This window comes from Callorhinus ursinus, unplaced genomic scaffold (assembly GCF_003265705.2).
Source record: "Callorhinus ursinus isolate GAN/ISIS: 27379988/994484 unplaced genomic scaffold, GSC_fseal_2.0 scaffold6, whole genome shotgun sequence".
Taxonomy (NCBI): domain Eukaryota; kingdom Metazoa; phylum Chordata; class Mammalia; order Carnivora; family Otariidae; genus Callorhinus; species Callorhinus ursinus.
Window position 1 is genome coordinate 9987002 of NW_027397068.1, and position 27015 is coordinate 10014016.

Below are 27015 nucleotides of genomic sequence, written 5' to 3' on the forward strand. Positions count from 1 at the left end.
TATAGGATAAAATTTTTATGACTTCAGGGCAGGGGAGGATTTCTTAAACAAGTTATAAAAAGTGCGCAACGCTTACAGGAAAAGACTGATGTTTGGCTTCACCAAAATGAAGAATCTCTGTTCCTTGAAAGACATCAAAAAAGGAGGGTGGAAAGATAAGCCACCAACCAGAAGAAGGTATTTACAAGCTGTATAAATAAAGATGTTGTTCAAAATATTTAACAAGTATAACATAGCTATCACCAAGTAGAATGGGCGCCAATCATAATCTATTACAACAGCATCAGTGATTTCCAGCTGATATCACTATATATTACGAAGGATAAATAGCCACACTATCTAAACATACACAACACACACACACACACACACACACCCAACTTGGCATTACCCAGCATATTTGGATATGCACAGTATTTCCACTCCCAGATAAAAACCCTGGAAAAATTCTTGCCTGTGCATACCAGCGTACATGTACAAAACTGTCCTTTAAAGCATTGATTGTAAGAGAAAAACAGAAACAATTCAAATACCCCTTGATATTAAGATGGATAAATAATTCATGGTATTATCTATTTATACAGAGTAAGCTCTACATACGAAGGTGAAAACGAATGACCCATAGCCGTAGGCATGAGTCTCAGCAACATATCATCGAATGAAAAAGTAAGTCATAGAAGAATCTATACATTCACTCCATTTGTATAAAATAGAAAGCAGTGAAAACCAAATAACTCTTTAGGGACATGTGCAAAAAACAATAAAAATTAGGTCAAGAAACATAACGAGGATAGTGCCTAACCCTGGGGAGAACAGCATAGGGAAGGAGGAATAAGGTCTGGGAGGGCCACACAAAGCAACTCATAGATTGAGCGGAGAGACAGGGTGTTTTATTATTATTCAAATATACATATGTGCTATTATGCAAATATACATACAAATATTCAAATATACATATATGTACTTTAGAATGTCCACATTTAAAATTGTCCACATTTTATTTTTTTTAAGGATTTATTTATTTAGGGGAGGGAGGGGCAGAGGGAGAGGAACAAAGAGTCATTTAAGCAGACTCTCTGCTGAGCAAGGAGCCCTACACAAGGCTCGATCCCATGACCCATGAGATCACGACCTGACCTGAAACCAAGAGCCGGACGCTCAGCCGACTGAGTTACCCAAGCACCCCGAGAATTGTTCACATTTTGAGAATAAAAAAAGCAAAACAAAAAATAAAAGTGTGGTCATAGAAATGTAGATACAGTAGAAAACAGCAGTGCGTCAGTGGATCAGCCTAAAAACATGAGCAGTGTATGTACTCACTGACTTCAGAATACTACCTACCTCTGAGAAGGGGCAGGTAACAGATTAAGGATCGGGACAAAATGGACTTTGCCTGCATCTGTAAGATCTTCTTTCTTTAATAAATCTAGATTTATATCCAGATTAATGCTTGCTGCATTATTTCCTGTACTTTTCTTTATAGTTTGATAAAAAAGAAGTAGTTCCATTAAATAAAAGCCAAAGAGTTGATGTTCTGGCAACTGAATGGAGAAGCCTCAATGATTTAGAAACCTCACCTATCTGGACTGAGGTAAGCCAGAGAACAGGACTAAGGGGCGCCTGGGTGCCTCAGTCGGTTAAGCTTCTGCCTTCAGCTCGGGTCATGATCCCAGGATCCTGCTCAGTGGGGAGCCTGCTTCTCCCTCTCGTCTCTGGTCCCCTCTTGGTGCTCGCTTGTCTCACTCATGCTCTCTGTCACTATCTTTGTCTCTCTTTCTCTCTCAAATAAATAAATAAAACCTTTAAAAAGAGAGAGAGAGAACAGGAAGAAGGTGTATGGAAGTAAAGGGTAGTTCTACAGGGAATCACGTTTAAATGTAATATATAGATTACATCATCCCATACCTAGAGTCCTGATTTTAACAAAATTGCAGTTGATTGAATTCAAGAATTTTGTTTGTTTTACACATATTCTCTTGATCCAGAAAAACAAGCAAACATGGACATCATTTTAAAATTCTGATTTGCATTATTAGTTAAAATATATCCCCATTATCTAAAGTTTGCTTTATAACATTTTGATTATAATTTAGACTAAAAAAATTTTAAATTTTATTTAAAATTGTTCTTCCTATATTTTAAATAACGAAAATAATTTTTAGCTTTGTTCACTGGGTATTTTAGTATGTAATGCATGCAGCTATGTAACTATTTTTTAAGGCTAGAATTTCTCCATTTAAAATTAACATTCACAATTTTATGTAAAAAATTTAACACATTTGTTCAAAACTAACATAATTATTTTTAACTTAATTTAATTTAAATTTCTGGTCTTGACTATTTCATTGCTTTTATGAGACACTTTAAAGGTTAAATTATTTTCAATTAAATGGGTAAATCTATTAAAAATTTAAAATGAGTTTTAATGCTTAAGTAAGTTTACTTTCCAATAGATGACATTTTTAATCTTTTTGTATTCAAACACGGAGTAAACTGGCTTAATATAAGACACTCAAAATGCAAATTGATTTATTAAGCATAAAATTAACATTTACTGCATATCTATTAAAAATCAGCTTAAAAGTCTGTAAGGCAATTATTTCAGAATTATCATAAATTGAATAAAAACATGTAGACTCATGACTAGAAACATTCTTATAATGTTTTCAATTCCTTGCAAAAATTAGGTAAAGACAAATAAAGCTACTTGTATTACTCTACTAAACTAATATGTTTGAATTTTAGTTTTGATCTAGAACAGGGAGAAAGTCTGTAATGCTCTAAAGATTTGATTCATTTTGCATTTCTGTAAAATATTGGATTAATACTTTGTAACTGATTTATAACTGTCAACATGCTAAAAGCATGCTATGCCATGAAATACCCCCATTTTAGTTTACATATGATTTTCTTCTCACATCAAGACATAGGCCATTTGCAATGCAGTGGCATTATTATATTTCATTTTTTTAAACGTATTTTTATGATAAAAAGGCAATGATCACTGTGTTCTCAATTTTCCATTACCAGACAGGTAATTTTATTCCTGCATTCAAGCGTTATGTCTCTTCCAGAAGGGTTGAAAAACTGTCATGTTTTTCATTCTTACTAAGTCTGGCGTTTGGAAACTCCAGAATATACTGTAAGTGAAGCTATTATCAATGCAGAAATCAATTCTCTATAGAAACAGACTGAGATCTGGGACAAGCGAAAGAAAGAAGACCTACTGTATGGAAATTAAAATAGCCTCTCAAAAACTCAGCAGTGAAACAGCTCCAATTACATTCCCAGGCAGAAATAGCATAAATGGCTCCTGGCTCAAAAATCATTTCAAGAAGATGTGTTGATTTACATAGCTGATATGGCTGACAAATGGGCACAGGGAGAACACAGCTTTCAACACATAAAAAGGCAGGTGAAGAATTAGATTTGTGCTGGGAGATGCGTAACAGGAGAAAGAGCTCTTCTGAGTGAGCGTGTCCACAAAAGGGATGTGGGTCTGGAATGAGGGCAAGGGCAGCTCTGCCCGAGTCCTAGCCTGAGAGCAGTTCCAAGAAACCTCCGCCGAAAATGATACTTCAAGCAGGATTCGATAAGTTTAGTAATGGGCACCCAGAGGTGATCATAAACTTGCAAAGAAAGTCTGTCACTTAGTTCTGTCTTATCACAGTCTCTATACTAGGTGTTAAGCAATTTCCCATTCCTCTAGCAGATTGAAAAAGCACACTTTGATGTACCTTTTATTAATTTCCCTGGCTTTTAAATTGAACTGTGGATGCCCGCTATAATGTATCAGCCTGTTCATTACAGTTCTTGTCTATTCACGGTTTCTGGAGAATGAATGAAATAGCCTAGAAATTGAAATATGTACAATTGTTAAATTACCCATGAGGACAGGGACATATATGCAGCTTGCTTGCGATTCCAGAGAAAGGTGAAGCTGAATAGATGCCCTGCATTTTTTGAAAGCACACATCCATCCCTACATTTCCAAAAATCCCAAAGAGCATATAATGGCATTTTTAATGCCCTTTTACCACTACTTTTTAGTTTCCTTTTTCCTTCTCTCCTTGATAAGGGTGAAAAGGTGAAAGGTGATGGTAATCAGAGTGATGGTAATCAGACACCATTTCCAACACAGCATCTCCCTCTCTCTGTCACACATACTGTCATTAGTAGACCAAAAGCCGCCACCCCTAACTGCCTCATAAAACCTAGGGATGAGGGGAAGAAGTGCCCACACTTTAGAAATGAAGCCAAGCCCCACATCCATAGACCACATCCTCACAGCACGATAAAGATGGCTCTACGTTTTCTGACTTGGTTTCAAGTCCCAGCCCCAGCACGTACCAGATGTATGGCCTTAGATAAATTGCCCAATCTCCCTAAGCCTGGCTTGTCTTCCTCCCCAAGAGGCTAAATAACCAACATCCACTGCAGGGTTTCTCAACCTCAGCACTAATGACATTGGGGGACAGCTGATGCTTTGTTGTGGGGGCTGTCCTGTGCATCATAGGGTGTTTAGAACCATCCATGGCTTCTAGTCACTTGATTCCAGTAGCATCCCTCCCCACCCCCCCATCGCCCGCCTCACTGTGACAATGAAAATATATCTCCAGACATTGCCAAGTGTCCCCTAGGGGGTGGGGAGTGAGCAACATCACCTTTGGTGGAGAACCATTGTGTTGTTAGGTATTTTGATGAGTGCCAGGCACTTTCCTAAAAGCTCTTCCAGTGTTAATTTATCTATTCGTCCCAACAGAGAGGTGGGAACTATATTATCTGCATTTCCCAGGTGCAGAAACTGGAGCACGGAGAAACTGAGTACCTTTCTGGAAGTTACACAGCTTTAGGGGTTGAGCCTGGACAGCAAGCCCCGAGGCTGTCCTCACCTCGACTTTCTATTACCTACTTTCTATCACAGTGCTAGCCTCATTGAACTACTGGGGACACTCAGGGACTCAAAGACTGTACAGGCTATTGCTGTTGGTGTTGCTACTGTCACCCTCAAGGGCACTGCTCATCCGTTCTGCAAGGCAAGGCTTTCTCCCATGGATTCAGAGCCCCGCAAATGCCCTGCCACACCCCCAGCCTGTGCCTCAGGGGATGGAGGAGGGAGCAACCCTGTTGGACTTCCCTCTCCAGCTGCAAATTCCAACCTCAGGTCAGCCCCACCATCTTGTCATTGTTTGAGTCAAAGATTCAGAGAAGTCAAAAGAAACTTCACATTCAGAAACAGTAAGGAACCTGATATAGAATCAGTGGTTCTCCAATCCGGCTTCTCATGGTAATTACCCAGGGAACTTGACAATAGCAAGTGGTGCCCAGGCCCTCACCCAGAGGTTGGGGTTTAATTGGACCGGGTTTTAGGATTTTTCAAAGCCCTCCAGGTGGTTCTAATGTGCAGCCAAGGTTTGAAACCACTGACCTAAGACATCCTTCCCATAATAACCTTTTGTTCATTGTTTACTAATTATTATAGTTTACTGATTAAATTGGGGTGTTATTTTACGTCACCACAAGATAACAATAACCTAAAATTTACTTGATAAGAATAAGCTATAATCACTGGCGATTGCAAGTGTGCAGAAAGTAATGAATGCAGAAGGGAAGAATTAGAGTTTAGATTTGCTATTTTCATGAATGCCACTGGAGCATGATCCAATTCTAGATGAATAACCCTTGTTCTCTGGATAGACACTCAGCAACAGTGGACTAATGGAGTTTACCAGGCTAAAAAAAAATTAAAATAAAGGCTTTAATGTCTAAGAATAAGGGATTGGCCAAATAAGTAAAGGTCATATTATGAAACACCATGCTTCCCTCACGGTGAGTGTTCAAGGTGAAATAAATATACTGACACAGGAAAATGTTCACAATATGTTATCCAGTGACAAAATTAGGTTAAAAAATAGTATATACACAAACACCTGTATTCTTTCTAAGATAAAAATAGATATCCATAGAAAAATATCTAGAAGGGTGTACCCCAAAATGTTGAGTGGTAATTGCTTAAATGGTGGAATTAAAAATCATTTTTACTTCTTTCTTGCCTCTTGGGGTCTTTATAAGCTTTCTATAATACTTACACATGACTTGTGTAATGAAAAATAGAATTAAAAATAAAAATCCAACTCTCCTGTTCTAATCTCTTGTTCATAAAAGCATCCTTCTGGTCTATAATCTGGCAGATGAAGAGCATCTAACCCCAAACAAAAAGGCTATCCTGGCTCGCTTCAGACCTCTAGCCTCAGGCCAGTTAAAACTCCTATAGTTTCTTAAAGTGAATTCCTGCTGCAGCCAATATCAGTCTTGCTCAAGTCAGTGAACCAGGGTGTAATCTCCATCCTGCACAGTGGGGCCTCTCTGGGAGGCTGCCCTCAGACAGCCAGGTGGCCTTACCTGTCTCCTCACACATGACCCTACGAGGTGGCTTTGTGTGCACTTTCATTGAGAGACCTCACCTCAGCAGCTGTGCTCCTGGTTGGACCATTTGAGGATTCAGGCCACTTCAGCATGAGGTTGATTTTGAGCTAGAGTTGGGCTTTGCTTTCCTGTTAAAGGAAACAGTAAAAACAGCTGAAGACCTATGTTGCTGGAAGGATATGGACACAATCAAGATCAGCAAGCGAGCTTTTGCATGAACAGTCTTTTCTTTTGAAAGCAAGTGCCTAATAAAACCATATCGCCAACAAAGAGCTTTGCATGCAATAAATATTTGATGAATGAATGAACAAACAAACATAATCAAAAGCCATCCATGTAGAATAAAAATGAATCTTACCTAGTGTGGGGCAGGCCCCTCAGTGAGCCAGGCTTATCTTTTTTTGCACTTTTCGATTCAGACTTTTTCACAGATGAGTGACACATGGCTCCTGCGGTTAGAAGCAATTCACAGACTCTTTGTAACAGAGTTCATATGATAAGCCATGTGAAAATACCTTCTGAATGAAAAGAAAATGTGGAGAAAAACCCTTTCTCTCTCACATACGTGCTTTTGTGGGATTTTTACATCCTTTTCAGAAGCCACTTTTGTGGTCTGATAGATTAACATGCATTCTGCTGTAATACCGGTTTAGTCACCACATTCAGGAATTAGAAATATCTTCAGGAAATCATTTGCTTCATCCTTAAAACCACTGCCCTCCCTGCCCCTCTTCTCTGTAAAAAAAACACCTAACCTCCTATACTCATGATGTCTCATTGAATCTCAAAGACCTCTAAGGAAGGAGATGCTATCATTTTTCTTAGTAATCTTTTCCAAAGTCTTATTTATCAAAGTGAAATTAAGGAATTACGAAGTTGATCCCAGGTACTGGGGTTTATAATTATCATAATACATTATCATCCTATTGAAAAAACTAAGAATAATTTCCTTAATATAGTCTTTCTAATCTGAGTTAAATTTAAAATTAATCATCTATAATTACTAAACCTAATTTAATTAAAACTAGCTGTTCACCATCTGGTCTTATTTGTATAAATTTAAGAATCTACCATTTCATAAGAAATTCCTCTATTTAACCAATTATGTTAAGCATAATTATTATGTAATTAATCTCAGTTCAAATTACATTTGTTGTCACTTGACAGAGGAGTAATTTATGGGATTAAAAAAAAAAGCAGTTGACCAACTAATTACTCTGTCAAACTGGAGTCTTTTATCTTGACGTCTCACCATTTTTTAAAAAAAGGTATTTTATAGGAAAACATTCTTTCTGAAGTATGAGACTAGCTATTGTCAGTGCAAAGTAAACATAAGAAATAGCATTTGGAATGAATCATCATTATGTTTTGTAGTTTTAAGACCTTTATCTGGATAAATTAGTAAGCAAGGAAATAAATTAGTGGTGGAAACAGAGCACAAATTATAAAACTAAATGCAGTAAGCCCAGAAAATTCTTAAGGAAATAGGAACTAGGTAAGAATGTATATGCTTCCAAAAGCAAGCTTCCTGCGGTATTCTTGATTGCCAGCTACTTTCAGATGCCTGTTTCCCTCCCTGTGATTGATAAACCTGCTAATAGGAGAGATGAATAGTTACTGATTATGAAAAAGATACCTTTATAAATAATGCTTATTTCTATGCATTTCCTTTTGAAGACTTCTGAAAAATCAATGATGCTATCTTAAAGAGTCTGAAGAGTACATATTGTTCACCTAAGATCTTATCATGGGGGAGGGAGCTTGATCACTGAAGGAGTGGGTGAATTTCTGAATAGGAAGAAACAATTTGACAGACAAGACTGCTTTGCTTGAACAAGGGCTAGGAAGAGAATCCAGAGAGTAAGGCAGGAAAAAAACAAAAAACAAAACAAAGCAAAAAACAATAGCATTTAGGATCCCTGCTCTAGCTGCAACTTTGCTCTTAATACATGGGCCAAAAAGAGAAGGGGAGAAGTAAGAAACTGACATGTGTCCAAATCTCAGAAACATTTTGTAGGACAAAGGACAAATTTCTTTCTACCTGCTCAGTAAGAGTCAAGCGCGTGGGGTGTGTCTATTTATTCCCCGTGGCACTTATTTTGTGTTACAAGTTGTGACAAGTGCACGAGGGCATTCAAAAGTTGTTACGTTTCCATAGTAGAAGGGGCCATATGATAAGAAGGGCTATAAAAAAATCTTACCAACTTAATTAAGGGAAGAAACATAGTCGAGAATTTTTGTTACTTCAGCCTTGGTTTTAAGTCTTAAAATTATGAACTGCATCTTAGACAGTAGTTTTATACCAATTTTCATCTCCTGAACTTGATAATCGTACAATGGTTATGTAAAAAAAAAAAAAAAATGTCTTGCTCTTAGGAAATCTACACTAAAGTACTTAGGGGCAAAAGGGGGACCGTTTTTAAAATGAACTCCCAAGTGGTTCAGGATAAATATATATAAAGAAATGTGCCAAAATGTAAACCAGGAATGAACTTGAGTGAAGTATATATGAAAATTCTTTGCACGGTTCTTGTAATTGTTCTTTAATTTGAAATTATTTCTGAATAAAACTTTAACACATAAAAATGATAGCCTGAAAAAGTATTTGGGGTCTAAAAAACTAAAAAGTCAGGATCGGTGTGTTGGGCTAAATCTCGTAAGGTCTGTAGATTCTGTGGTTGGAACAGTTGTTCTGCCCTCTCTCTCTCACCCAACCCACACCCCGGCCCCGCTCAGCAGAGTGTGGAGGGCGTCTTAACATCTCTGATAAAACAACTCTAACAATGAAGGTAGACGCCATGAGAAAATTTGATACAAAGAACACAACAGCTGATGCTCTGTCCCTGATGGGAGCAGAAAACGTTCAATTTTTTTTTTCTCTGAACACAGATCTCAGCGGTAAAACATAGACCCCCACTTTTCCACTGGCTTCCGTGAAAACCAGATGGCATCTCTCGGATAGAATACTCATGACTACAAAGGTGGCATATGGGTCAGTGCCAAGATGATCACTTACACGGCATCTGCAGATGGTGGTCCACCACATCCTGAGGCAGGAATAATGAGAACAACATCCACTTCATCATCATCTGAATATCCAAACAAACGCCAGGGGAAAGTTAATGAAAACAGCACCGGGGCATGTCCTGGGGGGGGGGGGGGGGGGGGGGAGGGGAAGGGGGGGGGGGTTGGCTGGCTCACCTGAGATGAAATGAGATCTGTAGCAAAACATATGCAAAATATTGAGTTTGGCTTTTAATTGAGAATCAAGGATGATGGATCTAAAAAAGAGTGTTATAAACTGTAAAGCACTATACAAAAGGAAGAAATTATTTCTGTCTACGAAGCTTAATAATGAAAACAAATATGTTCCTCAAATACTGCAGAAGTGAGTAGAACTTCTCTAAGATTAATAATAGAAGGCTTTCATCAGGACAGATAGGATGGATTTAATGTGCTTTCAGAAACTGAAATGGCAGTTTCCATAATGTATAGAAGTAATGCAAATGGTAAGCAGAAAATGTTATTAAATTAAGCTTGATCATTATAGCTGATTATCTTTAGTTCCAAGCTACGACATGATAAACTAACTAGGCGGCTACCAGGACTATAATAAATGATGTAATTATACATCCTCCAACTCGCCTGAAATTGCACACCTAAATACATCTTGATTTCCGGTGCTGTTTATTGGTACCTCCTTATCCACAAGCGATTAACTTAATTGGGGAGAAAGAAGAAAAGGATTATGGGATGGATAGAAGGATGAATGGCTGGATGGAGGTATGGATAGAAGGACGGATAAACTGAAGGGTAGGTAGGGGCTGAAACAGGTGAATGGAAGGACAGAAGATGGACAGATGAAAGGATAAAGAGATGATGGACAGAATGATAAATTCTGTGAAGAAAGGGCATATTGAAATTGAATAAAGGCACAGAGAAATCTGGTTGAGACATTCAATTCACAATTAATCAAAAGTTGTATTTAACTAAGCCTGTCTTTGGCTGCACTGAACTGAATTTATATACCGGCTGAAAGGCTAAACCACTTCCGTTTCCCGGGGAGTTATGTATTACTGTGGTGTCTTCCAGGGTTCCATGAGAGTTTAAGGATATATTTTATTCATAACAATGAAGCTATCAAGTTTTTTTGGCCTATGAAAACAAACACGTTACTATCAGCTAAGTCAAGTCAATATGATTGTTCCTTATAATATCCTGGGAGGATAATTCAAATTGTTAAATGCATATATTGCTTTTAATGTCTGGCCCTCCTTTTCCCATGGAGTCTGAATCTGTGACTATCTTTTCCCGACTTTTCCCTCCTCACCTTAGCATGACCTCCTTCTTAAGGTACTTGCTACATAAAATGTTCTGAGAGTCCTCTGTTCTCTCCCTGGGTTTTAAGAACAATTCTAGCTGTTTTCCTTTTTTGTTTGTATGGTTTTCAGAGATAGCTAACCTTTGTATCTGCTAACTTAAAATTTGTTGTTCCAAGTTTAATTTCTTTCCGATGTCAGTCCCTCCTCCACCAACCCCAACCCCACACACTACTTTCTATTCTAGAACTCAGCCTACAGATTTCCATCACTTAAATCTGCCTTTCACTGGCGTAATGGAAAGAGCACAAGATTAAGGGTCTGGAGACTTGAGTTAAATGCATTAGCAAATCTTTACTAATCATTTAACATTTTTATAACTTACCTGTCAGATGTAGACAATATCAGTTCTTTCATCGAGCTGTTGTGATAAATAAGATAAAGTATTTTCAAATTCTATGAAAAGAAATATGCTAATTTAAGACACTGGCATTTAAAATGTAATTATTATCTGCTTGTATTCCTTTCCACTGCCTTGGCCCATTTTGATTGAAGGGATTCAGCAGACTTCAACAGGGTAACACAGTGCCTACCACCTACGTTGTTCAATAAGTATGAACTTCCCTTCTCCTTCACTAATAAACATTTAAAGTGTCAACTTTATAATAAACAGAGATTAATGGAGTTGGTTGTACTAATTCCCTTAAGATATCCCCTGGCTGCAATTTTTTTTTTCTCCTGGCAGGTGGGTGGATAAATATAGTGTTTGATGATAGCCAAACAGGATAGTTGCTGGCACACTGGGCACTTGAGTGTAAATGTCATGAAGGTGCCTCTTCCTTCCAGCTTAGCTCTGTGCCAGAGCACAGCCCTGGATTTCAGCATCACTAACGCCCTGGTGAGCTCCCTTTGTCCAGTCCACGAACTGCACAACCACAGGTGGCAGCCCCGTTATCAGTTATCATTCAAACTGAAAATATTGGCTTAGCTGTTTCTAATCATACAAATTTTTCACAGATTTTTCTCTTCTACATCTGTTGACTTAAAACCATGAAAAAAAAATATATATATATATGACAAGCTTGTTTGTCCCACCATGGAACTCTTACCTTTTAAGCTATTTCTCATCATTTTATACTATTATAGATATCAAAATGGTGCTATCTTAGCTGAGTGATTAACAAGTGTGCTTTTCACTTTAGTGTTTAGTATCCCCTCTGTTAAAATACCACAAGAATTTGCAGTGAAGGGATATTACATGGAGACCTTTAATTCACAAAGTTCCCACTGAAAATATTAACTCATGTGTCTGTTGGCCCTGTGCTAGGGGAAGGGGTTTCCCACCCTGGAAGTTTCTGAGAGGAAGCCAACATCCTAAGCACTTTATTTCCTCTGGCCCCTCCCCCACATGACCTGGAGTTTCTTGGATCCCTGACAGAATTCCTTAACAGCTATATCTCCTTATGGAAGAAGACAGTCCCCATAGGAGCAGCAGGAGTGAGGATGGGATTTTACCATGAGGCTTACTCTTTTCAAGAATTCATTTTCAAGTACTCACCACAACCCAGGCGAGAAGTACAGGCTGAAGGGAGAGGAGATGAGGACTCCTGGTCCGACGCCTGCTGGATGCGGTGCAGACAGATAAGCGGCTATTCCAAGCAGCCATATTTCCTTCTGTTCCTGCCCTGGGGCCGTAGAGAGGACACAGCCACTATCCGAGGTTCCACAAGTCCTTCTTCCCATGTTCCAAGGCGCAGCAAAAGCACAAATGATCTCCAACCTAGTTGCTGCTACATGGAGACACTAGAAGTGGCTAGGGTCCTGGATCAAACTGCAAAAGCCTGACATTTTAGTTACTTTTGGGTAGTCTTTACAGGGTGTGCTGGAGACTTAACCATCATTTATAACATTGTTCTGTGGGAAAATATGCCATGCATTTCAAAAACAAATTTACAAGTGGATTTTAGAACATAGCGCTTGAGCAAATTGAAATTTACTTTTAAAAATAATCCACATTCGGGACAGAATTAAATAAACACTTGAGTACGATTACAAACTTATTTGCGATTCTTACACATTGTATCTGTGAAACGTGTTTTAAGACTTACATGTAATTAAAAATGCAAACTTTTGGTTCTCAGCACCTCCCTTCTAGTTATTACTGAATATTTGCATAGATAATTTAGGGTATTTTTAGCTCACGGTGCTCTTTGACAGACCTGAAGTTTTTACAATAACCAGGTGAACTGGGTGACTATTGCTGATCCTGTTTTGTAAGTGAGGAAACTGAGGCTCTGCAAGCTTGGCCTGCTCAGGGTTTTATAAGCATTAAGTGAATAGAACTGGAACCCAACCCCAGGTCTGATGGCAAATCCCAGGCAGGCTCTTGCTGAAACATCCCACTGTATTGCACAAACCTTCTGATGATGAGGGAGTGAGAGCAATCAAATGACGCTGTTTGTCTAAAGGAAAGTCCTTGATCACTTTTTCCAACCCGAAAACTGTTAGCAGGTTGCCTCATTAACTAGGTGGAAGCCTCCCCCTTTTCTTATAATCAATGCTTGGCTTGCTCTTGTACCATATCCTTCCCTTAGCAATCAGCAGCTTGCCTTTGATGAAGAGCTTGGGCATTTTCTGAAAGCAGAAGTATATTTTCAATAACGAACTGCTCAAAACAGCATTTAAACCAAAAACTTAGGATTTTTAAACATAGGCTTAAAGCCACTTACTTCTCTTTGAGTAATATCCACATCCTTCTCTGGTTATCACTAGGCAAAGAAAATGGAAGTCTTTGCCTCTGGCAAATGTACTCAGAGGTCACCCACAGACAGATCCTAGTGTGAAACCCAGCTGAAACAAGACAGACTAAAGTAAATGGATCAGTAGGTACACTGAGTCTCATTAGCATGAGTTTGTTTTGGTCCCAAACCTAGTGCTTATTTCATGAATAATCTCCCTCTTATTCTTAAAAATAAGAAAGGAGACTCTACAAGCAATTGTAATATCCTATGTCATTATTTAAAACAAGCTCTTCTTTACTACATTTATTTCTCTACAAATAAAATCATATTTCTCATTCTTTTTATGTGGAGTTAGCAGATCAGAAACTCAGAATCCTTCTTTTAAAGAAAGACTTGATATTCCTTTGTAACGCAAGAATCTTTTGTTCTTCACTCTATCTCTACTGACCTTTGTCTAGCATAGAGCAGGCACTCGATAATTGTTGATTGAATGAATGTTAATAGTATTCAATAATTCAGTAAGTATTTATCCATATTACACTAATAGTACATCCTATGGGAGATACTGGAGGCAAATGAACAATAAGAAAGTTATTGTCACAGAAGCTTCTGTGGAGTGGTGACAATGACAGCCAATGAATGTGAGAGACATGGCAAAGGCAGAATGACTTGACAATTGAATCTAGGGAGCAAAGAGGAAGAAATCCAAGATAATCAATCTTTTTGAGTCTGACTGACTGGGAAGACAGTGATACTAATTGCAGAGTTAGGGAACATAAGATAAGAAGCAGGTTTTGTGATGGGGAGATAATTATGTTTCAAACCCCTTAAGCTTGAGGTACCATTGGGAAATCTGGGCAGAGTCTAGCAGGCCAGTCTAGACTCTGAGGGTGGAGCTTGGGAAAGAAGGTTAGAGTAAGGCCAGGATTTAGGCCAGTCTTCACCAAGCTGTCCGACATCCTGCAATCATGTAGGATACCATGTGAAAGAGTACAGAGAGAGATGGTGATGACCAGGCTGAGGGAGCGGAAGGAGGAGGGAGGACCAGGGAAGAAGCATGCTGCTGGGGAGGAGGAGAAATAGCAGAGCCGAGGACCACAGAAACCAGGGAGACAACCCTGGTTGTTGCTAGTCAGCAGTGGCTAACAGAGACATGAGTGAGAAAAACTGACTGGGAGAGACGCCCTGGCAGCCTTTTGCAGAGCCGTCTCTGGAGATCATGGAAGCCAAGGCAGAAGACATGGGATCCAGGGTGAGGAAGTGTGAGGGGAACATGGCCACTCTGCTCTCAAATAATTCAGAGATTCACGGAACAAGATCAAGCCTGTCTCAAAAGTATTACCCCAGAAACCTCAGTCACATCCATCATTTTCAAGGTTTGCTTCTCTAAAGTTCTGCTATAACTTCTACTACTTCCTCTTCTTAATTTTTTTAGGCTCCTCTTAAAATCCCTTTAAATTTCCCTCTTTTCTATTCTGTTTTCAGACAATGACATTTCCCGTTCCTTCCCTGTTGTATTCTGAAGTTATTTTCTTTCTCCTCAGCCTCACAGTCAAGACATTCTTCTGCCCCTGTTATTCTCGCCCTTGCATCTTATACCCCGCAATCCATGATTTTCTCCAGCTCCAGACTATTTCCTGTGAAAATCTGCCCACCTCTTCGGGGATGGATTTCACTCACAACTATACCCCAACTTCCATCTGGGCTTAGTTTGTATATTAAAATCCAATTCGTTATATTAGTAATCTAGCCTAGAAGCTCAAGAAAATGGTAAACTTGATTACTGACCTTGGTAATAATTGTATGTGCTTTCTAGGCCTTGCCGAAAGAGCCACCATACTACTTACTAGGAATAGAATTTAGGCAAACACAACCTCACAAATGCATCAGTGACATCCATATTTTCTGACTCATCTGACTTTACCTCAAGAATTATTTACAGAAAAATAAGCCTACATGGTAGTATCACCTAGTTTTTAGTGTAATTTTTTAGCCTATTCTTTAGCAAAAAAATAAATGAGTAGACTTACTATTTGAGCAAATAGAAATTTATCAGTCTATCCTTCCCTGACGGCCTGGCCGAGGACATTGACAAGGGCGAGGTGTCCGCCCGCCAGGAGCTGAAGCAGCGGGCCCGCTATCTGGCCGAGAAGTATGAGTGGGATGTGGCTGAGGCTCGCAAGATCTGGTGCTTTGGGCCCGACGGCACTGGCCCCAACGTCCTCACTGACATCACCAAGGGTGTGCAGTACCTCAACGAGATCAAGGATAGCGTGGTAGCTGGCTTCCAGTGGGCCACCAAAGAGGGGGCTCTGTGCGAAGAGAATATGCGTGGTGTGCGCTTTGATGTCCACGACGTGACCCTGCATGCGGATGCTATCCACCGTGGGGGGGGCCAGATCATCCCCACTGCCCGGCGCTGCCTCTATGCTAGTGTGCTGACTGCCCAGCCTCGGCTTATGGAGCCCATCTACCTTGTGGAGATTCAGTGTCCAGAACAAGTGGTTGGTGGCATCTACGATGTCCTGAACAGGAAGCGGGGTCATGTGTTTGAGGAGTCCCAGGTGGCCGGCACCCCCATGTTTGTCGTGAAGGCCTATCTGCCTGTGAATGAGTCCTTTGGCTTCACCGCTGACCTGAGGTCCAACACTGGCGGCCAGGCCTTTCCCCAGTGCGTTTTTGACCACTGGCAGATCCTGCCCGGGGATCCCTTCGACAACACCAGCCGCCCCAGCCAGGTGGTGGCCGAAACACGCAAGCGCAAAGGCCTGAAGGAAGGCATCCCGGCCCTGGACAACTTCCTGGACAAGTTATAGGCAGCCCTCCCCTGCAGCCCACCTCCCCGGTGGGACTCAGCACAGCCCCTGTACCCGGCTGACGATCGACCACAGCAACAAGCTCTCGCATTCTCCATAACACCTCGAGACTGTCCACGGGGACGCTCCACCTGACAGGTTCTGGGGCCCACTCAGTGCCATCACTCAACGTGAACACTTGATGCCGTTTCTTTCGATATTTATTTCAAGATTTCAGAGGCAAGAGAAATGCCCTGGCAACAGGGACTTATTTGGCCGGTGGGGGTGGGGGAGGTGGGATGGGACACTCAACACTTTTTTCCATTTCAGAAACTCAGATGTCCAAAAAAATATATAATGCATTAAGAGGTTTATTTGGGTAAATGGCCCGTAGTGGATTTTCCCCCCATGGGGAAGGAACGAGCGGGTAGACCTTTCTTTTTGGACAGAAGCTAGAAGGCAGGAAACTTTGTGCGGTGTCACCGTGAGCACCTCCAGCTGTATTAGTGCCATTGGAATAATAAATTTGATATGGTGGTGAAAAAAAAAAAAAAAAAACTTTGTAGCATAGAGTTTTCCTTCTTTAAAGTATTGAACTTTGTAGCATAGAGTTTTCCTTCTTTAAAGACAAAGGCAAAAACAAAAAAAGAAGACAAAGGCATGGACTGTATATTACAGGACCATAAAGTTTGGGGGGTCAAATTTCTACAATTATAGGAGTTCATACTTTGAACTTTCTCTTCCTGAAAAAAAAATTTGAATTTTGCTTTTAAATAATAGCTTCATTTAGTGTTTTTTCTTTTCTGAGTACTCATGATTTTTCTTCAGTTTTCAGTATATTTAGGCCAAGACATAGATAAGGATGGTTAGACATAAACAACTTTGAGATAGTAAAAGGATGCTATAGATAGTGAATATTGTATGTTAAAAAGCACAAAGAATGACTAGACTGTATCCATATGATGTAAATTCAGAAGTCTTCTGTAAATGTTGTCTCTGGGGACAATTTCACAAAAGCACCCTCTTTGTACTTTGCATTAGCACTTAACAATTGTAAAAGTTGATTTTTCCCTTGTAAATGACTCAAAAATCTTCCTTACTTTCGCATCCCTGGAGATAGAAAAATGTTTCATTAAAAAATCAGCTGCAGAATTTATTCCAGGCTAATTACGGCTGCAAGACTTTCTGAAGACTAACTTGCAACCAGGGTTATCAATGGTTCCTAGTTTACTCTTACCGTAAGCTAATGAATTTGAAATAAAACTGGCCCAAAGATATTAGGAGACAAAGCTCCATTATTACCCAGCTCTAAGCTATCATTTATTCACTGAGAAAAAAAAACTCAAGAAGAAGCTTGCCAACAAACCAGATGTCACCATCAGTAGACAATTATGTTCCACAGTTTGGCACCTGGGGCCCGCAGTCATCATCCAAGGAGGAGGAGAAATAAAAAGTAGAACATTCTGGCAGACGACAGACTGAAAGATTCCAAATGGCTCATGGGAAAAATGGAGGCTGAAGGACTGCTCCCTTCCTTCTCAACAGGGAGAGCCCAGGACCCAAACCTGCTCACGTTTTACTTGTTGAGGATGTCATGATCCTAACAGATACCGCTGAATCTCTAAAAGGACTTAGGTACTCACAGAGGCTCTCACTGAAGCTCGTACATCAGCATTTTGTACACCAGAAGATTTGACACCTCATCTACAGGACATCTTTTTGGGGGTAGACTATCAGTGGAATCCAAGATGTTTCCTTCTCCGATAAATTTCTTTAAAAATGAAGAGGAAAGCATCTTGATTTGGAGCTGGTTTCAGTGAAGTACTGGCCAAAAGATATGGACGGCATTGCATAAAATACCTTTTTAAAAGCCTGTTTCATCCCCTAATTAATCTTTGATTAAGAAACCAGAGGTTTACATTGAGAATCTCATCAAGGCCTCTCATAGTTTCAGCTGAGAAAAAGAAAATGAACTTCCTCTTTTGATTGTGTTTCAATGTAGAATAGACACTTTACGATCCTCTAATGGCTCCAAATAAATGCCTAGATGACCTAATATATCTTTTTTACTTTTATGTAATCTAGGAAGTAAATGAATAAATGAAAATTGAAAGAACTCATTTTCAGAGCACCTGGGGGGCTTAATCAGTTAAGCTTCTGCCTTGGGCTCAGGTCATGATCCCAGGGTCCTGGGATGCAGCCCTGGGTAGGACTCCCTGCTCAGCGGGGAGTCTGCTTCTCCCTTTCCATTCACCTTTCCCCCAGCTCGTGCTCTCTCTCTCTCATTCTCAAATAAATACATAAAATCTTTAAAAAAAATAGAGAGAGAGAGAAAACTCATTTTCTTTAAATTTTCGTGAAACATTTCTTGATATGTATTTATATTTATATCAGTTTACCCTTACATGGAAATTGCCCATATGCTCGTATTCAGATAAAAATGAAGGGTTGACTTTAGATTTATTGGTTAAGTCTGTAAGTAAACAGAGCAAACAGAATCCTAGTCAAGTGGGAACTAATTTTCCTACTTTTCCCAACCTCTGTAAGTCACCAACTTCTGGAGAGCATAAAATAAAATATAATTTAATTTAAAGATTATGCTTATTGTGCCCATTACATATTTCCATAATCAAAATCAGATTTTACAAAATTGAGGAAATATTTGTGTTAGTTTTGAATAGTTCTTAATGTTCATGCAGATAAAGCTAACTCAATCACTCGCTTAAACTAGTCATGAATCCACAAATTGTTCTTTTCCACAAATGGACTTTACCATATTTCCTAAAGTATTCTACACTTTGGGCGAGGGGCAAGATTTTTCTTTATATAGGATGTAAATAGTGCCAAGCATCTAATTAATTAATATAAATATTTTATATAAATATATATTATAGAATTACCGTAAATAATATAATTAATTTTGCATTATTATGTGTCTAAAAGTTGTGGTTCCAGAGTGTATCTTTCAGGCTTCCAATAATTATGTGTGTTATTTCATGATGAGGTAGTACATTAGTTTGCTTCTGGAAATGACATGCTTTTAATGCAACAATTTTCAAGTGTTTTTGTTTGTGAATCGTTTTATCAAAGGTTAAAAACAAAACACACCTCACTACTACTGCTACCTCCTACTTCCTTTACCATCAGCCCCTCCCACTGAAACCATTCGTGCACATTACTAGAAAGAACATTGCTGGGTGTCTAAGTGATACACATGAATTATATCATAAATAATTTTCTAGTCTGCCTCTAATGTGATAAACATTATGATTCTCGGATGGTTATAAACATTAATGCTATCAGCCTGTGTGGCACTCTTGATCGATGAGAAATTCTTTTCTCAGTGACTGGAAACAAGCAGAGAATCAGAAGTCCCCAGTCCTATTGCAGGATTTGCATGATCAGGTGCAAAGCTTCACTGTGCATCTGAGTTCTCTCGATTTACATGGAGAATTGTGATTCCTGCTCCTAATTCACAGCACAGAAATAATGAACTCCATTCTCAGGACTGTGGAGAGCGATGATCCTGCCTCAGACATGCGTAAATTGAAAAAGCATTAGCAGCGAGCTACAAAGCAGTCTTGTGCTGAAGCCTCACACACCCCCTATACGCTCCCTCTGACGCCTGTCTATCCTATTCTAAAGTGGCAGGGAAAATGCCTGGAGTTAATGGCCACACTCACTGCCAGCTCCAGCTAAAAGACTCTTGGAATGGATGGAAAAATAAAGACAAAATGGTTTCTCTCCTCCCCAGCTCTAGTGAGAACTCTGTAGCACTCTCTCAAGGTCGAGAGCAGAGAGTACTGAAGTGGGTGGAGAATTTCTGCAAAACACTTCAAGGCCCTTTGAAAACTGAAAAGGACATATTTTTATAATAGTACATTCGGTATTGTAAGCTTCTTTGCAAAGTTTCTGGACAGAAATGATGACTTTGATTGCTATATCTCTGATATACAGTCAAAAATGGTAGGAAAATGGTAAAATAAAAGAGAAAAATAGTATGTAGTCATTGATGTCAGCTTTTAAAAAATTAGTATTTATACTTTTTGATTTAAGGAATTTCTTCCTTTAGTTTGAAACTCCATGGTGAATTTCTTCATGTAATTTAGAATCCAAAATATTATAATGTCTGTTTCCACACAGTTCAGTATTTTTCAGTAGAGGAGGAAAAATCCAAAGGAAAGTCTTAAAAGTCTACATAGAACTGTGGTTCAATGTTTCTTGACATTAGGAAGATGACTTTCTCAATTTTTCAATTTCCTACCCTGTAGAATGGAAGCAATTAAGATAAATGAGGGGGATTCTTCACAGTATAGTGGAAAGCTGTAGAAATCAAGAGACTTGGATTTTGCTTCCAGCATTCTCATCTACTATCTTTATGCCACTGAGAAAGACATATAACCTCTCCACTCCCTAGTTTATTACCCTGTAAAAATAAGTGGCTCATTTTTAATTCATTTGAAAACATTTGTTAGGCACTCACTAGATTGAGACACTGTGCTAGGCTCTGGGAAGAAAAAGCCAAATAAGATGCTTTCTTGGCTTTCAGAGAACATGCAGCCAAGCAGGAGGTAACAGCGGCACCATAAAGTACAGGAAAGGAATAGACGCTCTCATGGAAAAGTTGGTAGGGAGCCAGGTCAACCAAGAAGACACATGGGTTGGAGTGGGCATAGAGTGATTTCTGGGGGTAGTAAGTCTAGAGTCAAGGCTTAAAAATAGATAAGATTGGTCGGGGGACTGTATAGAAAAGTGAGTTGGGGGATGCCAAAGGACTTTGCAAACATGAGAAGCAGTAACAGAAAAAACAAAGAGGTATGAAACACTGTGGCCTGCTAGGAAAACCACAGAAAACCACAGGGGTTCCACTGTGGCCACAGAGGAAGTGAGGAGCCAGATGGCAAAGCATATTAAGAAGTTTAGGTTGTAGCCTACGGGCATAACCTTTCAACATGGTCAAGCAGAGCCGATTTGCATTTGGAATGGTAACTCTAGCAACGAAATGGAAGAGACTTGAAGGAAGAATGAAAAACTCATGGTCTTGCCTCATCCACAAACACTTGTAAGGAGAAGCTGCCCCACCCACTGCCCCTGCTGAAGACAAATCAGCAATATTATCTACCATGTGACCCTACCTTTCACTAGCTACGCATGATTGGAAAAGGCACACACACCTGATCCAAGAGTAGCCAATCCTGGATCTGGTTGAACTGGTTTGAAATGATGAGCTATATTGCAAATCCACTTTGGCAAAACTCTGAATGTACTACTGTAAGTATTCATGAGGATGTAGAGAAAAGGGGAAACTTCAAACATTGCAGAAATGTGAATTGGTAAGCCATTCTAAAGAGTAAGTTGGCGATATTTAATAAAAATGATTATGCACATACCTAGCAACCCCACTTCTATATATGTAAAGCAGAAGAGTAATGTCATTGATAGAAAAATGGACATATGTAAAGTTGTTTGTTGCAGCATTATTTTGGAAGTAGGGAAGTTGGAGGCAACCCAGATGTCTATCATTAGATGTATATACAGAAACATAAATTTCAAAAACTGTGTTGCATGAAAAAAGAAATAGAAAGCAATAATATAGCATCCTTTATATATCCTTCAGAGACACATACCATCCAAGGACATATATTGTACATATTAAAGTCAATACCTTTGATGCAGTTCTATCAAACGATGGAAAGAGTAAGAATGAGAAATAAGAAAGAAAACAAATTAAAACAATTAATTTGGCCTTGCATAGGCAAATTATAGTGTGTCTGAGTATAATTAACTCAATCCCATACACTTGAGGTCAGGAAAAAAAAGGTGAAATGTGGATTTAAAGAGTCATATTCTCCCTTAGGAAACCAAGAAATAAAGCAAGAATTTGCATTTTTAATGAGTTAGAAAGGGGGTGTGGCCAAGTCACATTTATAATGGGGCAACAAAATGAAGATCTGCAAATTTGTTAACTCTTACTTCTAGCCTACAAAACCGTCTTAATTGCAGAATGACCCTCCAGCTCCTGTCTCCTTGAGGTTTAACTTTGTTGTAGCTTCTCTTTCCTGACCTATGAGTAGTTCTCTGTTCCTGTTCTCAAAAGAGCCAAAATAAAACAAAAATGTGCACAAAAATGTCCATGGGAAGGATTACCTGTCAGGACCTTGCTGACAATTCAAGGAAGACGTACAGATTTGGGCTTCAACAGGTTACAGAAGATTATTGAAGTCCTCTAGAAGCGAGGAAGATCATGGTTATAAATGTAGAGAAGAAGAGAGAGTAGTCTTTTAAGGATTGTGTAAAGAGAGAGAAGCCAGCAAAAGAAACTGAAAGGGAATAGCTTGGAGAGGAAGAAGAACCAGGAGGAAACGCCATTATGGAAACCAAGGAAGAGGAAACGAGTAGCCAGTTTTGTTTACTGCAAAGCCATCAAGTATGTTAGCAGGAGAAAAGGTTCCATTGATCTTCCAACTGTCAGATAATAGTTACCTTTCCCAGAAGTCACTATGTGTTGTGGTAGTGGCAGGAGTCCGCTACCCCCTAGCCCAGGGAGTCAAGAATAAATGGGGTGCTACTCAGGCCAACTCCCAGGCTGATGTTGGCCTACCCAACCCCAAAGAGCGAGATCCCGCTCTCAGGCTTTCCTGTCATGACATAAGGAAAAAAATAACAGAGTAAATAAAACTTAATGAGGTTAAATTAAATAAAATAAAGATACTTGGAACAAAAATAAAGTCAGAATTATTGTAAGTGTGACCAGGAAGTAAAGCATTGGAGAATATATAAATGGGCATATAAATGTGGGCTGTCCGTGATAGGATTTGGCTGGGGAAGTTGCACTTGACCTCTTAGGTCTCTTCCAATTCTAATAGTGAATGAGATTATAACTCATAAATTATAGTTCACAAATACAAAAATGACCTTAAATATGTTAAGAATGAAAACAGTAATTTACTTCTTTATGTCTGGATGCTTATTGTGAAAGGAACGCATGCTCTTTGTAAATTTAAGCAACACAGAAATACATAAAGTAAAAATTAAGTTCTCACTTCAACCTGTACCCCACGCTTCTCTCACTCCCCAGAGAAACCATATTTTCTAGACACATACAAACCTTTAGAGATATGTACATAATTTTTTAAGAAAGGGAATCATTCCACTAAAAAATGTAGTATTTATAGGCATGAGTGATACAAAAAATATTTTTTTAAATCAGTGTGATGGGGCAGGCACAGACTAATTGGAATGGGTGCCGCGGGAAGTAGCTAGGCAGCGTGGTATGCCATACTCTTTTTTAACCAGTCTCAGCAGAGGCGCTGGGCTCATGGCATGGTGGTGAGAGCTGCCCTCAGTGTCCAGCCACCAGGGTCCCTCGACAGGAACCGTCCTCCATGGGGTTTGGACATGTTTCTGACTGCACAGCCTCCCAGCTTCACTCTTTGATTCTCCAAGATTTTTCTATGTCATGCATGATAAGCTTCAATAAATTCCCTTTCTATATAAATTAGCCTGTGCAGTTCGTTTTTTGTAAGCAGAAACAGAGGTATTTTAAGAGAATTAAAAGCCAGATTCTCATCTCGTCTAAATCAAGAGTTTCGAAAGCCAGCAAACTTTGTGATCTGTAGCCATCTGCAAGAAAGTGACCAAATCCATGTGATTTGTACTTCTCTTTTCCACATAAAGAGTCTGCATTTGGCAGCTGATGATCGTCAGACCCTAGGTGAAGACTGATCTATGATCAGGACAGCTATTTTGAACAACACAATTTCTCTCCTTTAGCTTTAAGAATTATAAAAAATATGGACTGCCTTATTTTAGATTTTTCTTTTGTAATTTAAAAAGAAAAAGCAATCAAGAGAAAAATAAAGTAAAATCTTAATTTGCATATGTCTTCTCTGGAGGAAAAATGTATCTTTTTTCATGTTTTCTTGATTATATCAGCAAAAGGCATTAGGACACAGTGTTTTCAAATTATTGCTTCAAGTCCTGATTATTTTTTAAGTTCCCATGAAATATTAGTTAAGGGAAAAAATGAAGGAAAATTTCCAATTTTTTCTCAAATATGCCAACTATGTATATCTTCATGTTAAGAAAATACATTTTTAAATTTTTGATGTAATGTAATAAACTGAGAATCGTCCTGTATATGAAGAAAAGGGGAAGGGAATATTCCAAGCACAGAAATATATTTCGTATGTTCCTTGTCTTTGGTTTTGATATATGATTAAGTGTATTGCATTCTAGGAGAAGCTAATTTCCATATAAAGTGTAGCTACTTTCAGTTTTACTATGCCTTGTCTGCAGTGGAGGCTTTGATTTGTGTGCCCTAGGCTAGATCAGAGCAATGCATAATTTTCTTTAAGTTCCTTCTGTCATGCACAATCAGTGAGTTCCAGCACCGATTATAACATGGATGTTTAGAAAGACATTACTAAAAAGGGAAAAAATAAGATAAATGGCATCAAGAAAGGTTAGCAAATCAAAGAAAAATTATCAGAGAGAACCTGATAGCAATCTTCCTGAATTGTATGCATTTGGATATACAGGCTCACATGAATCTTGGTCTGTTTGGTGATTATAACAGCTATTTCAAGTCTAATAGCAGAAGGGAAATTCTGCAGAGTCGTATCAAAGCACCTGCCACCATTCGGTCCTTGCATGATGGCTACTAAATGCTAGTAAGGGTTTCCTTAGTGGAGCTGAAGGTAGGGTGCACATGGAATCGTCTGGTTCATGCAAAGTGTGGCTTGTGCAATAGCATAAGAACTCACCACCCAAGTATTTCCTAAGGGCCTTCTTTCACTCAATTTGCTTCTTCAGTTCCCTTTGAAGATGTGTGCTTTTGAAGTAGGTTAAGGACTTCTATTACCCAAAGGGATAAAATCAACTGGCCACACAATATCAACCTATACGATAACCTAATGACTTTTTTTGATTACCATTTAATGGAAAGAGGATCAGGCAATCTGAATTCCAAACTGGGGATCAGGCGATCTGAATTCTAGTCCCAGCTCTGTGATAATGCACCTCTGAACTAATCACTTATCTTCTTTGGGTCTCAGTTTCTTCATCTCTAAGATGATGACATGACCATGAAGATCTCTTACAGTTTGGAAACCCTGACTTTGAGACTACATTATCATCACCCTTGTAACTTAGCACCCTGAAGGAACAGGAATCAGATGAGTTCAATTTTGATGAGTTCATTGAGTTAACCCTCAATTTCATTTGGGGATGAGAGAGAGAAAACAGAAGGTGAGTCATTCCCAGACCAGAAGTGAGTAGAGATTTGTTAGGGAAGAGACATAAACAGTGAAAAAATTAAAATTGGGGACAAAAACAAACTTCCCTTGCTTCTATGCCTTTAGTCATTAAATATATTTTTAGGTATTTTTCCTTTCTGATAACATTAAAAACATTGAAATCTGATTGCTTTCCTTTTTTAAAAAAATCTTTATTGGGTTGGATTTTATTAGTATTATTATAAAAATAAAAAAGAAACCATGTGCTCCCATTCTGATTATTATACACTCTACAAGATAATCATTGTTAACAGTTTGGAGTTTCTTCTTATAGATTTTTTTCATGCCTACACAATATGCAAGGAGATTTATATATATTTCCACACACACCTCTCCCATAAATTGCTTCTTTTCATTTAATACTATAACAGTATGACCCTCTCTGCTATTACAAGGAATACTACAGGTGGCATTTGTGTATATATATCTCTGACACATTTTAGTGAGCTTGTCCACAGGAGAGATTCCAGAAGGCGAAGGCTAGGCACAAGCACTCTAAAGCATGCTAGCTATTACCTGCCTTAGCTGGGTTCCCACAGAGCTCGAGACAGTGCTTACATGTTAGTTCCTTCTGAGAAGCGTGATCCCAGCAAGAATGAAAGAAGGGGGTGAAGTGGGGAAGGAGGGAGAGCCCCTACTAAGGTGTCTTATTGAGTTAGTCACTGCGTCAGATGGCTGTTGCTTAAATCCACAGAAATTTCTGAGTAGCCACAGGAAATGTATTTCAGGACCATCCATTTGGGCAGGGGGCAAGGAGAGTGGGAACGAGAGAAACATTTATTTTTTTTTAAGATTTTATTTATTTATTTGACAAAGAGACAGAGAGAGAGCACAAGTAGGCAGAGCAGCAGGCAGAGGGAGAGGAAGAAGCAGGCTCTCGGCTGAGCAGGGAGCCCAATGCGGGGCTCGATCCCAGGACCCTGGGATCATGACCTGAGCCAAAGGTAGACACTTAACCGACTGAGCCACCCAGGTGCCCCAAGGAGAAACATTTATAGATGGGTCCCATCCCCCACTGGTCAGAGATTTGCCTGATGGGATGTGCGCTCCCCAGCACCTCTGGTTTGCTGTGTGCTGGCCCTTGTGCCTGTTCCTCAGGAGTCCTGAGTTGTGGGTCATCTGAGAAGTCCTGGGGTGGGGTAAGAGATAGGTCAACTTGCACCCGTGTGAAGCCCATCTGAGCCCACACCGAGACACCACAGCTGGGATTTTAATAAAGTACAGATGAAGTTAAGAAGACTTAAAGTGTGCATAAAAGGTTTCAGATCCACCACCAAACTGTCACACCGAAATGTACACATTTACACTTCCACCAATCATGCAAAAATGTCCCTCCCTCTAATGAAAGTGATCTTGTCAATAATTCTTGCTAATAGGTAGACACTGGTATTATTTCCTTCTATTTTGCATTTCTGTATTATCCAGGTTGAATATCTAT

At 39.2% G+C, this 27015-nt stretch overlaps 1 protein-coding gene across 1 annotated transcript; it reads left to right on the forward strand.

The window, feature by feature from the left end:
- The first annotated feature begins 633 nt into the window (after positions 1 to 633).
- On the forward strand, positions 634 to 16836 carry LOC112819426 (elongation factor 2-like). Its single transcript, XM_025866449.2, has 3 exons — positions 634 to 666; positions 1484 to 1591; positions 15532 to 16836. Exons 1-3 carry the CDS (start codon positions 634 to 636, stop codon positions 16300 to 16302), a joined length of 912 nt encoding a protein of 303 aa, XP_025722234.1. The 3' UTR covers positions 16303 to 16836.
- The last annotated feature ends 10179 nt before the right edge of the window (positions 16837 to 27015 follow it).

Bases quoted from the DNA above. Each gene is read 5' to 3' on its own strand.
- LOC112819426 (XM_025866449.2), top strand. From the start codon at position 634: ATGAGTCTCAGCAACATATCATCGAATGAAAAA. The intron at 667-1,483 runs GTAAGTCATAGA...TTTTCTTTATAG, and splicing joins ACATATCATCGAATGAAAAA to TTTGATAAAAAAGAAGTAGT. The intron at 1,592-15,531 runs GTAAGCCAGAGA...TTGAGCAAATAG, and splicing joins CCTCACCTATCTGGACTGAG to AAATTTATCAGTCTATCCTT.